This window comes from Hylobates moloch, unplaced genomic scaffold, assembly GCF_009828535.3.
Source record: "Hylobates moloch isolate HMO894 unplaced genomic scaffold, HMol_V3 SCAFFOLD_4, whole genome shotgun sequence".
Taxonomy (NCBI): Eukaryota; Metazoa; Chordata; class Mammalia; order Primates; family Hylobatidae; genus Hylobates; species Hylobates moloch.
The window spans coordinates 174,970,995-174,986,216 of NW_026652279.1; the positions used below are offsets into that span (position 1 = coordinate 174,970,995).

The window sequence follows — 15,222 nt, forward strand, 5'->3', positions numbered from 1 at the left end:
ATCGTATTCAGTGTTAAAAAGGAAGGAAATTCCACAATGTGCTACAACATGGATGAACCTTGAGAATGTTCTGCTAAGTAAAATAAGTCAGTCACAGGACAAATACTGTATGATTCCACTCTTAAGAGTAGTCAGACTCAGAGACACAGGAAGTAGGATGGTGACTGCCAGGAAGTAGAAGGTAGAGGGGAACCGAGAGTTAACATATAATGCATACGGTTTGTTTTTTTTTTTTTTTTTTTTTTTGACTATTACAAAAGTTTATTTAACAAAAAGTCTAATATGAAAATGTACATGACCTAATTTTTACATCATAGTAAAACAGGCCCTATGGAGAGAGGACATGGGTTTCTCTGCTGAACAGCCATTATTCATACTCGTTCCAAGGCTTCTAACATGGTGATACTATTTCCTCGTATTACCACCATTCCAATGTTGTTCTGTTGTCCACTAGTCGCCATCTCCACACATTCATCTATCACAAGGTTCATAAAGGGATCAAATCCCCGCAATATTCCTTGGACATGTCTGCCACCATTTAATTTCATTTTTCAACTCGGGAGGGTGAGCTTTGCTCATGGTGTATACTCCGCGGGCTCACAGATGCCTTGGAACGGAACGCACGGCTTGCCTCACGCTCCCGCAGTAGGCCCGGCGTCTTGCGTCTCGCATACGGTTTGTTTTTCAAGCTGAAAGAGGTACAGAGATGGATGGTGGTGTTATGAATATACTTACCACCACTGAACTGTACACGTAAAGATAGTTAAGACGGTAAATTCTATGGATTTTATTTTTATTTGTTTATTTTTTTGAGACAGTCTCACTCTGTCGCCCAGGCTGGAGTGCAGTGGCGCGATCTTGCTGTAACCTCCGCCTCCCAGGTTCTATGGGATTCTCCTGCCTCAGCCTCCCTAGTAGCTGGGGTTACACGCGCCCGCCACCACGCCTGGTTAATATTGTATTTTTAGTAGAGACCAGGTTTCACCAGGTTGGACAGGCTGGTCTCGAACTCCTGACCTCAGATGATTCACCCGCCTACGCCTCTCAAAGTGCTGGGATTACAAGCGTGAGCCACCGCGCCCGGCCATTCTATAGTTTATTTTCACCACACACACAAAAAAGAAATTCGCAACAAGCAAAACTTCAGAAGGGTACAAAGGTAGAGAGCAGTGTGAGCTAATTTCACAGTCTTTCAAAGCATACAGACTGATGGCATCAGCATTAGAGGTGCATGCATTTTAATTAGAATTGCGGTGGTAACATTCATAAAAAAAACAAAAAACGAAGACAGTAACTTCTGGGAATGGGGACTTTCAGTGGAGGCGGGGTGATGAGAAAAGGAATATTTACTGTCATCCAACAACTTTGTCTTGTACTTTTGTCATAGGTATTATGCCAGTAATATCCCTGAGAATGTATGCGGCAGGTCCAGCTCTTTTTTTCCCAATAAATTCATTCACACAACAATCAAAAAAGCAAGAAAAGGAAGAGATATCCGCACGGCGGCGGCAGGCCGGGGCCGTTCCACGGGCCTGGCGCGAGGCCACAGGCCAGAAGCGGCGGAACCCTCCCGGAGCCAGCGCCCGGGCGCGCGCGGGAAGCGAGCCGGAGTGGGCACGTGCGGCACTTCCGGGGCGGGGCGGGCGCGCAGCCCTTCCGAAGGGCCGCGCGAGCCGCTAGTTTTGCCCACGCACTGTTGGCACAGCCGCGCCACACGATCGGCGATCTGATTGGCCCGCGCGGGAGGGCGCGCGGCGCCAAACTTACTTCCCGTCAGCCCCCGCCCGTCCCGCGGGAGCGCGCACGCTCGCGCACCCGGATCCCGGCTCCTGCGTCCAGTCGCCATTCGGGAGGCCGCTGCGCTGCAGGGCCTCGCGGAGCCGACCGCGAGCCGGGCCCTCCGCGCGGTCCTTCGCCCACTGGACGCCGCCCGCGGCCGGACCGGTGAGGAGCGAGAGCGAGCGGGGGAGGGGCGTGGTTGGGGCCTGCATCCCCGGGCCCCGTGTCGGCCGCCGACCTGGCGGGGCCGGTCCCGGGAAGCCGCGGGTCCGAGTGAAGGGGGCCTGCGCTGCCTCGCCTCCCACACGGCCCGCGGGAAGGGCCCGCCCCCACAGGCCAGGGCGGGAGTGCGTCTTTGTGCAGGGAGCGGGGAGGCCCGGTGTCAGTCTCTGCCGAGGCTGGAAACGCTGCGTTTGAAACCATTGGGAAGTTGGGGGCAGCACAAGACGAAAGCCGTTCTTTCTGTTTTAGTTCTAGACTGCCTCCTCTTCTCTCATTATTACTGTTTAAAAATCCGCTATACAGCCTCCAGAGTGGGAGAGGACATTTGTAAATCATAAACCTGGTAAAGAGTTAGTGTCTAGAATACAAGAAGAGATGCAGCTGAACAACAAAAAGCAACCCAGTTCAAGAATGGGCAAGGAATTTGAATAGATATTTCTCCAGAGAAGGGAGACAAATGGCCAATAAGCACGTGCAGTGGGGCTCAACATCACTAACCATTAAAAAAATGCAAATGAAAACCGCAATGAGATACCACCTCACACCTGTTAGGGTGGCTATTAAAAAAAAGAAATTATGAGTGTTGGGAATGTGGAGAAATTGAAGCTCGAGTGCGTTGCTGGTGGGAAAATAGGGTGGTGCAGCGGCTATGGAAATTGGTAGTCGTTCCTCAGTTCTAGTTTATACCCCCAGAAATTGATAGCAGGGACTCAGATACTTGTTCACAAATGTTCATCGCAGCATTATTCAAAATCCAGATATCTGTCAACATGTGGATGAAAGGCAAGCTGTGGTATATATATATAATGGACCATTGTTCATCTTTAGAAAGGAGTGAGATTCTGATACATGCTGCAATATAAACGAACACATTATACAATATAAACGAGCACATTGAACACATTATGTTGAGTGAAATAAGACACAAAAAATACATACTGTATGATTCCCCCTCAGGCACAGAATTGAGATTACTAGCACTGAAAGTGGAGAGTGGGAGTTACTGTTTCATGGGTACAGAGTTTCTGTTTGTGGTGAAGAAGTTCTGGAAGTGGATAGGGGTGATGTTTGCACAACGTTTTAATACTAAACTAACTAAATTGTGCTTTTAAAAATGATTAAATGGCAAGGTTTTTTTTTTGTTTTTGTTTTTGTTTTTGTTTTTTTTTGAGACGGAGTTTCGCTCTTGTTGCCCAGGCTGGAGTGCAATGGCCCGACCTTGGCTCACTGCAACCTCCGCCCCTGGGTTCAAGGGATTCTTCTGCCTCATCCTCCCAAGTAGCTGGCATTACAGGCGCTTACCGCCACACCTGGCTTATTTTGTATTTTTAGTAGAGATGGGATTTCTCCATGTTGGTCAGGCTGGTCTCAAACTCCTGACCTCAGGTGATCCACCTGCCTCGGCCACCCAAAGTGCTGAAATTACAGGCATGAACCACCACGTCCGGCCTAAATGGCAAGTTTTTTGTTTTTGTTTTTTAATGAGCCACAGTTTCGCTCTTGTTGCCTGGGCTGGAGTGCAGTTGTGCGATCTTGGCCCACTGCACCCTTTGTCTCTCGGATTTAAGCGATTCTCCTGCCTCAGCCTCCCAAGTAGCTGGGATTACAGGTGCCTGCCACCACATCTGGCTAATTTTGTATTTTTAGTAGAGACGAGGTTTCTCCCTGTTGGTCAGGCTGGAAATTAGCTCACACTGCTCTCTACCTCCATGTTGGTCAGGCTGGTCTCTAACTCAACCTTAGGTGATCGCCCACCTTGGCCTCCTAAAGTGCTGGGATTATAGGCGTGAGCCACCGTGCCCGGCCCTAAATGGCAAGTTTTGTGTTCTATTTTACCACTCTTTAAAAAATACACATGAAAAAGCAAAACTATGGAGATAATAAAAAGATGAGTGGTTGTCAGGAGCACAGGAAGATGTTCAGCAGTGAAATTATTTGTGGTGGATACGTGATGCTATGCATTTGTCAAAACCCATAGAACTGCACATCATGAAAAGTGACTCCTTGGTGGGGTGCAGTGGGTCACGCCTGTAATCCCAATACTTTGGGAGGCCTAGGTGGGCAGATCACGAGGTCAGGAGATTGAGACCATCGTGGCTAATATGGTGAAACCCCATCTCTACTAAAAATACAAAAATTAGCCAGGCGTGGTGGTGCACGCCTGTAGTCCCAGCTACTGGGGAGGCTGAGGCCGGAGAATCGCTTGAACCTGGGAGGTGGAGATTGCAGTGAGCTGAGATCGAGCCATTACACTCCAGCCTGGGTGACAGAGCGAGACTCCCTCTCCCAAAAAAAAAAATAATAATAATAATGACTCCTTGTGTATACTATAGACTACTTAATATATCAATATTAGCTCATCATTGTAGCAGATATCTCACACTAATGCAAAATGTTAATACAGGTTGAGTATCCTTCATTCAAAATGCTTGGAACCAGAAGTGCTTTGTATTTTTTTTTTTTTTCTGGATTTTGGAATAGTCGCATTGTACTTACTGGTTAAACATCCCTAATCTGAAATCTAAAATGCTCCTTTTGGCACTCAAAAAGTTTTGGATGCTGGAGCATAATCGGATTTCAGATTTTCAGATTAGGGTTGCTCAGCCTGTAGTAGGAGAAACTGGGGACAAGAAGACAGGTGGGAATTCTTGTACATTCCCTTCAGTTTTTCTTCAAACATAAAACTACTTGAAAAGTTAGTTTATTAATTTCTTTTTTGGGTTGGAGGCGAGTATGGAGTCTTACTCTGTTGCTCAGCTGGAGTGCAGTGGCTCAGTCTTGGCTCATTGCAACCTCCATCTCCCGGGTTCGTGTGATTCTCCTGCCTCACCCTCCCAAGTAGCTGGGATTACAGGTGTGCACCACCACGCCCGGCTAATTTTTGTATTTTTAGTAGAGACAGAGTTTCACCATGTTGGCCAGGCTGCTCAAGAACTCCTGTCCTCAAATGATCCGCCTGCCTTGGCCTCCCAAAGTGTTGGGATTACAGGTGTGAGCCACTGTGCCCGCCCAGTTTATTAATTTCTTAAAGGCCAGTCCTGGTGGCTCATACCTGTAATCCCAGCACTTTGAGAGGCCAAGGCAAGAAGATCTCTTGAGGCCAGGAGTTCAAGACCAGCTTGGACAACATAGTGAGACCTCATCGCTACAGAAAAAAAAAAATTAGCCAGATGTGGTGGCATGTACCCATAGTCCCAGCTACTTAGGAGGCTGAGGTGGGAGGATCTCTGGAGCCCAGGAGTATGAGGCTGTAGTGAGTTGTGATGGCGTCACTGCACCAAAACCTTGGGCAACAGCGAGACCCTGACTCTAAAAAAGAAAAAAAGTCCGCTAAGATAAAGAACAGTGCTAGTGTGTATAGACTAATAGAACCCATTTAGCTTTAAACATGTTCTACATATTGAATTTTAATTTAAAAAACTATGCATCAGATGTGTTTTAAAAGATGATCAGTGGTGTTAGACTTCAAAGAAGAAATTGAATGGGAGATGGGAAATAGGTATGATACACCATATGGCATAACATTGCATTGAAGAATACTGGGTGACAGACTGGCAGAGCACCATTGATTAGAATTTAGGTTTTTTAGAGACGAGATGTAATCTGTCTCAAAGACAAAAAGAAATTTTTGTTAATCTGGACAATTCTGAGTTAATTTTTAGTTAGGGTTAGGAGTTCTTAAATTTAGGAAGAAATTTTGCTAGAACCTTGAAGCCGGAAGGACGCCCAGCTCTCTAGGCTTTGCCTAAAAATTGAATTCTGGGACTGAATTCTGTAACATCTTCGTGGATCGTTCTGCTACTGTGGGAAAGACAGAATTTTGTTATAGCAGAGACCAGAATTGAGAAAACCAGAATAAAAAAACTGGTTCCTCTGACCTCAGTGTTGTGATCTTTGACAGGTCACTTCTTTCCCTCAGCATCAGTCTTTTCAGTTATAAAATGAAGAGGTTGAACTCAAGACCTCTGAAGATCCTTCTAGTCCTATGCTGATCATCAGGTTTGTTTTGTTTTGTTTTTTTTTTTTTTGGTTTTCTTTTTTGAGACAGGGTCTCACTCTGTCATCTAGGCTGGAGTGTAATGGTGCAGTCTTGGTTCACCACAACCCCTGCCTCTCAGGCTCAGGCGATTTCTCCTGCCTCAGCCTCCCGAGTAGCTGGGACTACAGGTGCATTCTGCTGCACCCGGCTAATTTTTGTATGTTTTGTAGAGACGGGGTTTCGCCATGTTGCCCAGGGTGTTCTTGGACCCTGAGCTCGAGAGATCCACCTGCCTCAGCCTTCCAGAGTGCTGGGATTACAGGCCTGAGCCGCCACACCCAGCCTGATCATCAGATTCTAATTATGGAGTACTCCTACCTGACAAAGGAACTCGTTCTAGTTCATGATAGAGTAGACTGTAAACTGTGTTAAGCCACAATTCTTTTCCTGCTTGCTTCTGATTGTCACTTCTAGGATAGCTCATATATTATCTATAAGTCTTCCCCTTTTGAAGTTAGATGTCTGTATTTGTAAGTGACTTTTTTTTTTTTTTAAAGGGCCATCTGCCATCCTGGTTGCCCTTTTTTTTTTTTTTTTTCATGTTCCCTAGTTTGTTAGAGACTCTCTTAAAGTGTTCTTCCTGCCCGGAGCTGGGGACAGTGATCCACTGCTGTGGTGTACTCTGCCCAGTGCAGAATATGGGATATAGTTCTCTATAGTCCTGTGTTTATGCACTTCATATGTGGATTCTTAGTGTTTGTTTCATCTTGTTTATTTTGGCCTATTGTACAGGCTTTAAAAGATCTTACTAAATTCCACTGCATTAGTTTGTGTATATCTAGAAAGAACCTGGACAGATAGCAGAACTTTATTCCTCATCAGATACTGATCATTTGTCTGATTTGGGCAAGCTGTTTAATGTCAAGCTTGAGTTTCCTTAACTATAAATTGAAGTTTTAAAGTAGATGATCCCTGAGGTCTTTTCCTACCCCCAAATCCTATGACTTTGAGACTAGATGGTAGCTTAGGTTTCCTCTAGTTTTAAAATCCTGTGAGTCTAAGATTGAGAGAATGTTAGGATTGAACAGAGCACATACTGTGTGCCAGGGATATGCAACGGTTCCAGAGGTGAATGAATGGATAGTCCCTCCTCTCCAGGAGCTGGCATCCTGTTGGTGGTATCAGGCTGTAGTGCCAGAGGGTGAGATATACAGCTGGGGCTTCTAGGAAGATTGGGAGGAAGTGGAGAATTGGCCAGTACAGTTGGCCCGTGAATAACAGAGGTTTGAACTTCAACCAAATGCCAATAAGAAAGAGCATTTACAGAATGTGAGACATTTATATGGAGGGCAGATTTTTCATATATGGGAATTCCACAAGGCTGACTGTAGGACCTGAGTATGTGTGGATTTTGGCATATGGGGGAAGTCCTGGAACCAGGTCCCTGTGTTTACAGAGAGACAGCTGACTTAAAAAGCCGTCCTGCCTGAAGGATGAAGGAATTTGCCTGATGGCCAGGTGGCAAGACAGGGAGTGTAAAGGAGAGGAAATAGTTTATACAAAGGCTCAGACGCTGGAATAGTCAGGGAATTACATGTGGGCCAGTATTTTGAGAATGCAGTCTGGTCATGGGCCAGACTGTGAAGAGCTTTATATGCCATATTCAAATTGTATACTGTAGGTGTCTTAGTTGACTTGGTGGAAATGTGAACAGGCAGATCACATTAGGCTTCTGTTTGGAAGACAGGTTTGGTAGCTGTACGATGAGTGGGTTGGAAGAAAGGGAGACTAGTGGCAGGGAGCTCAGATGTCAGAATTAAAGCAGTGATGGGGTGGGGGATAGAGAAGGGGTAGATGAATGTGCTGGAGCTAATTAGAAGCATAATATGAGCCATCGTGTAGATTGTGCATGGCCAGTTTATCACATTCTGTTCTTGTCAGCAGACTCACCCACACCATAATGCTTTATCTTTGAAATGCATGCAGGAAGAGAAGAGGGCAGAGCAATCACTGAAGCAGGTCCATGTGTTCTTCCTTGGGGTCAGGACACTGCCATCCTGCTCCTCCCAGAGTCCTTTCTTTTTGTGCCTCTTGGTCCTGTTTGTTGTGGTGTCCCTTCCTCCACTGCCTGTTAATTTGGCACTCTGCTGTGTAATAGCAATAATTGACAAAAGTCAGCCATTGTTACAGTCAGTAGTCACACCAGCAGGCTTCTGAGTGCTTATCAGAGAAGTGACGTTAGGTGGTGGGTTTGAGAAGGATTTGATGACACACGCGGGCATAATTCCATAGTGGATCATTAAAGAGAAAGTAGACAAGGATGGTGTCCGGAGTGGTATCTGCTGTAGTCTTTGGTGTCATTTCATAAAAGTAAGTGTTCGGGCTGGGCGCAGTGGCTCACGCCTGTAATCCCAGCACTTTGGGAGGCCGAGGCGGGCAGATCACGAGGTCAGGAGATTGAGACCATCCTGGCTAACACAGTGAAACCATGTCTCTACTAAAAATACAAAAAATTAGCCGGGCGTGGTGGCAGGCGCCTGTAGTCCCAGCTACTCGGGAGGCTGAGGCAGGAGAATGGCATGAACCCTGGAGGTGGAGCTTGCAGTGAGCCGAGATTGTGCCACTGCACTCCAGCGTAGGCGACAGAGCGAGACTCCGTCTCAAAAAAAAAAAAAAAAAAAAAGTAAGCAGGCTTAGTGGACTGGACTCCTCTCACTGTTAGGGCAGGATGGTGAGAGAAATACACAGAATTCCATTACAGGGGACACACACGATCACAGATATAGTTTTGATTACTTTTCTTTGTTTTTTTTTTCCAGGTTCAACTTCCTGTCTTTGTTCTTCTTCACATACTATAGGCTATTTGCTGTGGTTTAGTCAAAAAGCCATGTAGAATGCCTGCCTTTTGAAGACCACTTTTAAGGTGTCTAGTAAGACAGCAGGTAAGTCTAGTAGGGAAAGCATGCTTAGGAGAATATTTTATGAGGAGAAAATTAAAAAAAAAATACTTGGAGTTCTTGAGGAAAATCTCTAAAAGTGTACACGCCCTTATGGATATAATGTGTGTTGTGTGCTAGATATACATAATTTGGGATATGAGAAGTGAATTCTGTAGCATTCTTTTTAGATTTAAGTATGAGATTGGCCTGAAGAGCTGGTGGTAGGCAGCGGGAAGAGGAGGGATGGCTGGGAGGAATGGGGAATGGTAGGTGAGTCAGACTCAAACCCAGCACACCTGAGCTCTTAGTCTCTGTTGCAATTACAATATGTAATATAGTGCTCTTTAATATTAGCTTGGCTGTTCATTATTGCCAGTTATAGCCGCATGGGATTATTGAGACATATCCTACGTCTTCCCCTAAAGTCTTCTAGTTTTATTTAACAATGGTCTCTGAGACGGATGGTTAACCCATTATTTTTCCATGTATTAAATTATGTTTGTAAGTTAAAGATCATTTTTAGAGATTTTTCTTCAGTACTGAATTATTTTTCTTTTGTTATAGTCCTTGCCCCAAAACAATTTTCTAAAATACAGGATAACTGCTGGGCAACTCAGAAAGAGTAAATAGTTTCCAAAGAAAAGTATTTGTTTCCTCAAGTATCTGTCATCTTTTTAGCTTTAGACCAAAAAATAAAAAAGGCAAATTATATACCTTGGATAAAAGTGTTAGGAAACAGTATTGTCAGTGAGAACATCTTCAAAAACAAGTTATCAAAGTTAGAAATGTTAATACTCTTTTTTTTTTTTTTTGAGACAGAGTCTTGCTCTGTCACCAGGCTGGAGTGCAGTGGCATGATCTCAGCTCACTGCAACCTCCGACTCCCTGGTTCAAGCGATTGGCCTGCCTCAGCCTCCCAAGTAGCTGGGACTACAGGCACACGCCACCAGGCCTGGCTAATTTTTGTATTTTTAGTAGAGATGGGGTTTCACTATGTTGGCCGCGATGGTCTTGATCTCCCGACCTCGTGATCCGCCTGCCCGGTCTCCCAAAGTGCTGAGATTACAGGCATGAGCCACCGCGCCTGGCCTGTACTTTTTTTTAAATTAATGGTTTTGTAATTAATAAAGGGAGAGCCTGCATTTCTAATCCGTACTGTTCTTTGAGGAGCTGTAAATATCATTACCATCAATAAGGGAAAGTGTTCAGTCTTTCTCATTAAAGAGAAGCACATTAACACAATAGTGAAATACTAGCTTTCACCTAGGTTGTAGCAAAGATTAGGAATTTATAGGAAACTGTCTCTCATATATACACTGTTGTTATGCAGTAATAGAAGTTTTTGAGAGTTTGGTAAAATGTATCAATTTTATACACAAATGGCCAAGTAATCCATTTCTAGGAATTTTCCCTTCAGAAATACCCTCACATGCAGAGATAAGTACAAGGAAAGTCAGTGCTTACTCCATATGTAGAAATGTCTTAGAGATAAATTCTAAATGAGGGTAAATTGCCAGATAATATGTTTAATATCCCATTTGTGTAAAGCATGTGTGTTGATCAATATATGCTTAGGACATTTCTTCCAGGACACATGAGTACACTGGCTGCCCCCGGGGACTGACACTCTGTATCTCGTACTGTGTGAATGTGTTTTAAACTGTGAGCTTCTCTATTCCTTTTACTACGTAAGAAGACTGGTTTACAATTTTTTTAAATTCATGTTTTCCGGCCACTGTGTTCCAGCTGCCGGGGTGTCCTCTGATTTGCCTTTTGCTTGGTATGTGCCTTCACATCATTCAGGATCTCTGCTGGAATGTCCCATGCATAGAGGTCTTTTTCAACGGCCTCTCCACATCACTGTCCACCTTATCTTCCCAACTCATGAACGCCATATTGCAAAGCACTGCTTTAAGCCTAAGTGCCTAGAACATTGTAAGACACAAAGTAATTTATTTATTAAATGAATTAATAAAATACTATATTGGGATAGATTAAACATTACAAAATATGTTGACATGAAATCAAGCCAGCATCATGTTTTAAAGTTGTCTTTTTATAGCTAGGTTTAATTTATTAAGTGCTTTCTGCAAAATGTTTAGTCTCTTGTTCATCCTTAAATAGCCAAGATTTAATTTTGATATTCACTGATCTTTGTGTGCTGAGCACTTGTGTACTCGGAGTTTGAGAGTCAAAGTATAAAGGACATGCAATAGGTAATTCTAGAGTCAGGCTCAGATCACTGATCGTCCTATAGCCTGGACCAGAGAAAGTCATGTAACTTCTCTGAACCTGTTTCTTCATCTATAAGTGAAAATAATAATTGAGTCATATCGTTAGGATTAAATGAGATGATGTGTGTGAAACTCCTAGCAGAGTGCCTGGGACTGTTCTCTATCCCCTTTTTCTTCAAATTCTCCCTAGAGATACTATCAAATAAAGCACTCACTGTTCTAGACTTAAAATTATGCAGTTATAGAATGGACTGACAGCATTTTATTCAGAATTACAGTTCATGAAAATAATTTATTCCTACTTTATTGCAGCAGTATTGAAAGTTTTTAAAGAATATAACCGTGTGTGTTGGTAACAGAGAAGAATGGAAGTATTCCAGGAACTTTGTAAACCATCAGCACGTTTGGAGTGTGACCATTGCAGTTTCAGAGGTACAGACTATGAAAATGTACAAATCCATATGGGTACCATCCATCCAGAATTTTGTGATGAAATGGATGCTGGTGGGCTAGGCAAAATGATATTTTACCAGAAAAGTGCAAAGTTATTTCACTGCCATAAATGCTTCTTCACCAGCAAGATGTACTCTAATGTGTACTATCACATCACATCCAAACATGCATCCCCAGACAAATGGAATGATAAACCAAAAAATCAGTTGAACAAAGAAACAGATCCTGTGAAAAGCCCTCCTCTTCCTGAACACCAGAAAATACCCTGCAATTCAGCAGAACCAAAACCCATACCTGCCCTTTCATTGGAAACACAGAAACTTGGTTCAGTTTTGTCTCCAGAATCGCCAAAACCTACTCCTCTTACTCCCCTGGAGCCTCAGAAACCTGGCTCTGTTGTTTCTCCTGAGCTACAGACACCTCTTCCTTCTCCTGAGCCTTCAAAACCTGCCTCTGTTTCTTCTCCTGAACCTCCAAAACCAGTCCCTGTTTGTGAATCTCAGAAACCTGCCCCTGTTCCTTCTCCAGAACCACAGAAACTTGCCCCTGTATCTCCTGAGCCAGTAAAGGCTACTCTTAGTAATCCCAAACCCCAGAAGCACTCTCATTTCCCAGAAACATTGGGGCCACCTTCAGCCTCATCTCCAGAGTCACCAGTTCTAGCTGCTTCCCCAGAACCTTGGGGACCATCCCCAGCTGCATCTCCAGAATCTCGGAAGTCAGCCCAGACTACCTCCCCTGAGCCAAGGAAGCCATCCCCTTCAGAATCTCCTGAACCTTGGAAGCCGTTCCCTGCTGTCTCCCCAGAGCCTAGGAGACCAGCCCCTGCTGTGTCACCAGGCTCTTGGAAGCCAGGGCCACCTGGGTCTCCTAGGCCTTGGAAATCCAGTCCTTCAGCATCATCAGGACCTTGGAAGCCAGCTAAACCTGCTCCATGTGTGTCTCCTGGACCTTGGAAACCAATTCCTTCTATATCTCCTGGACCTTGGAAACCAACTCCATCTGTGTCTTCTGCATCCTGGAAATCATCAGTCTCACCCAGCTCCTGGAAGTCTCCCCCTGCATCTCCTGAGTCATGGAAGTCTGGCCCACCAGAACTCCGAAAGACAGCTCCCACGTTGTCTCCTGAACATTGGAAGGCAGTTCCCCCAGTGTCTCCAGAGCTTCGCAAACCCGGCCCACCACTATCCCCAGAGATCCGTAGTCCAGCAGGATCTCCAGAGCTCAGAAAACCCTCAGGGTCACCAGATCTTTGGAAGCTTTCTCCTGATCAGCGGAAAACTTCTCCTGCTTCACTTGATTTCCCTGAGTCCCAGAAAAGTTCCCGTAGTGGTTCTCCTGATCTCTGGAAGTCTTCCTTTTTTATTGAGCCTCAGAAACCTGTCTTCCCTGAGACCAGAAAACCAGGTCCTTCTGGGCCATCTGAGTCCCCCAAAGCAGCCTCAGATATCTGGAAGCCTGTTCTCTCTATCGATACTGAGCTTAGAAAACCTGCCCTGTTTTCCGAGCCTGCCAAAACAGCCCCCCCTGCTTCTCCAGAACCACGCAAACGTGCCCTTTTTCCAGAGCCCCGGAAGCATGCCCTTTTCCCTGAACTCCCCAAATCTGCTCTATTCTCAGAATCACAGAAGGCTGTTGAGCTTGGTGATGAACTACAAATAGATGCCATAGATGATCAAAAATGTGATATTTTGGTTCAGGAAGAACTTCTAGCTTCACCTAAGAAACTCTTAGAAGATACTTTATTTCCTTCCTCAAAGAAGCTCAAGAAAGACAACCAAGAGAGCTCAGACGCTGAGCTTAGTAGTAGTGAGTACATAAAAACAGATTTGGATGCGATGGATATTAAGGGCCAGGAATCAAGCAGTGATCAAGAGCAGGTTGATGTGGAATCCATTGATTTTAGCAAAGAGAACAAAATGGACATCACTAGTCCAGAGCAGTCTAGAAATGTGCTACAGTTTACGGAAGAAAAAGAAGCTTTTATCTCCGAAGAGGAGATTGCAAAATATATGAAGCGTGGAAAAGGAAAGTATTATTGCAAAATTTGTTGCTGTCGTGCTATGAAAAAAGGTGCTGTTTTGCATCATTTGGTTAATAAGCATAATGTTCATAGCCCTTACAAATGCACAATTTGTGGAAAGGCTTTTCTTCTGGAATCTCTCCTTAAAAATCATGTAGCAGCCCATGGGCAAAGTTTACTTAAATGTCCACGTTGTAATTTTGAATCAAATTTCCCAAGAGGTTTTAAGAAACATTTAACTCATTGTCAAAGCCGGCATAATGAAGAGGCAAATAAAAAGCTAATGGAAGCTCTTGAACCGCCACTGGAGGAGCAGCAAATTTGATAACAGTGTGAATATTTGTTCTACAAAGTTGTTTGTTGAAACCATTCGTCGTAAGTATAGCTTATCAAATAGCCTGGTTGGATCAGTAGATGACATGTATGGTGTACCGTGTTTCACTGTCTCAGTTGTGTTACTAATAATGAGCTTTTGATTTTTTTTTCTGGTCTCTGTCCATGTGACTATCTTGTAAATCAGTAAATTTCTATATAGTCCAGATGGATTAAACTCCTCATTTCTTTTAAATATGTATGAATAATAATACAAGCAAGTAGGCATTCCATTTAATAATCAAGAGCAAGTTGTATTCAAAGCATTCAGTTAAAGTGTATCTGTGTGTGGAACTAATTTCAGACAATAGAAAATATTAGTTGAAATGTTTAAGAATTAGGCATGAAAAATAAATTTGAGAAATTTTGTTTCCTTACATGTATTTTTAAATCATAAGAGTTATTTTCTATCTGGTGTAAAATTAGTTTATAAATCTTAATCAGCTTCTAGATGTTTATTAGCTTTTATGTCATGAAATGTTGGAGTCTCAGGGTTGCTGATTTTCTGCTAATGGGAAAAATTGAGTAAGTCTTTAAAATAGTTTGCAGCCTTCTCCCACAGGAGACAAGTGAAAGATAAGTGTGATTTTAGGTCTTTCTTGTCCATAGTTGTTTTCAGTGGAGTCTTCCATTCTGTATCTTACCCTAAGATCTGGTTCTTCCCTCCCCATCCCTATCCCCCACCCACCACCCACCACCTGCCAGCTCACACTATTAGATGATTCTTAATTGCCAAATGTGTTAGAGTTTGTATATCCTACTCCTGGGCCTTACATGTTGCCTGTTGGGGCTTAAGACCAGGTTGATAAGTAGGAACTGAAAGTCTTCCAGATTCATAGTAGAAAATTTTATAGACATTTCTGTTAAAGAAATATATCGATTTTATGTTTTTCAGTTCTGTTACTGTAAATACCTTGTACCTGTTCAGGATTATTTTATTCTAAAATATTTTGTCAAATGTGTATCAACCAAATTAAAAAGAAAGGCTTTCATGTCAGCAACATCTTCATGTGTGTTTTCTTTTGTGTAATTTTCATTGTATGATATACAAAATCCATTATTTCCATGTTTTCAACATAGGAGTTTTCTTATCTGGAGGAGCATTTTCTTAGCTGTGTTTTCTCCAAGTTCTGTGGTCAAATAAGTTAGGGGAATGCTTGTATAGGGAGGGCTCCATGTGAAAAATCTCATCCTTTCATATGAAAGGTTAATTCCAGTGTG

At 43.6% G+C, this 15,222-nt stretch overlaps 1 protein-coding gene and 1 pseudogene across 2 annotated transcripts; one reads left to right on the plus strand and one right to left on the minus strand.

Moving 5' to 3' along the window:
• Positions 1 to 242: 242 nt before the first annotated feature.
• Positions 243 to 1,839, minus strand: LOC116466526 (small nuclear ribonucleoprotein G-like; annotated as a pseudogene).
• CHAMP1 (chromosome alignment maintaining phosphoprotein 1) lies at positions 1,810 to 15,019 on the plus strand. Of its 2 annotated transcripts, none has more exons than XM_032151444.2 (3): positions 1,810 to 1,944; positions 8,800 to 8,922; positions 11,466 to 15,019. In XM_032151444.2, exon 3 carries the CDS (start codon positions 11,519 to 11,521, stop codon positions 13,952 to 13,954), a length of 2,436 nt encoding a protein of 811 aa, XP_032007335.1. In that variant the 5' UTR covers positions 1,810 to 1,944; positions 8,800 to 8,922; positions 11,466 to 11,518; the 3' UTR covers positions 13,955 to 15,019. The 2 variants fall into 2 exon arrangements, with proteins under 2 accessions (XP_032007335.1, XP_032007337.1); XM_032151446.2 differs by having other exon boundaries at positions 11,469 to 15,019.
• Positions 15,020 to 15,222: the final 203 nt, after the last annotated feature.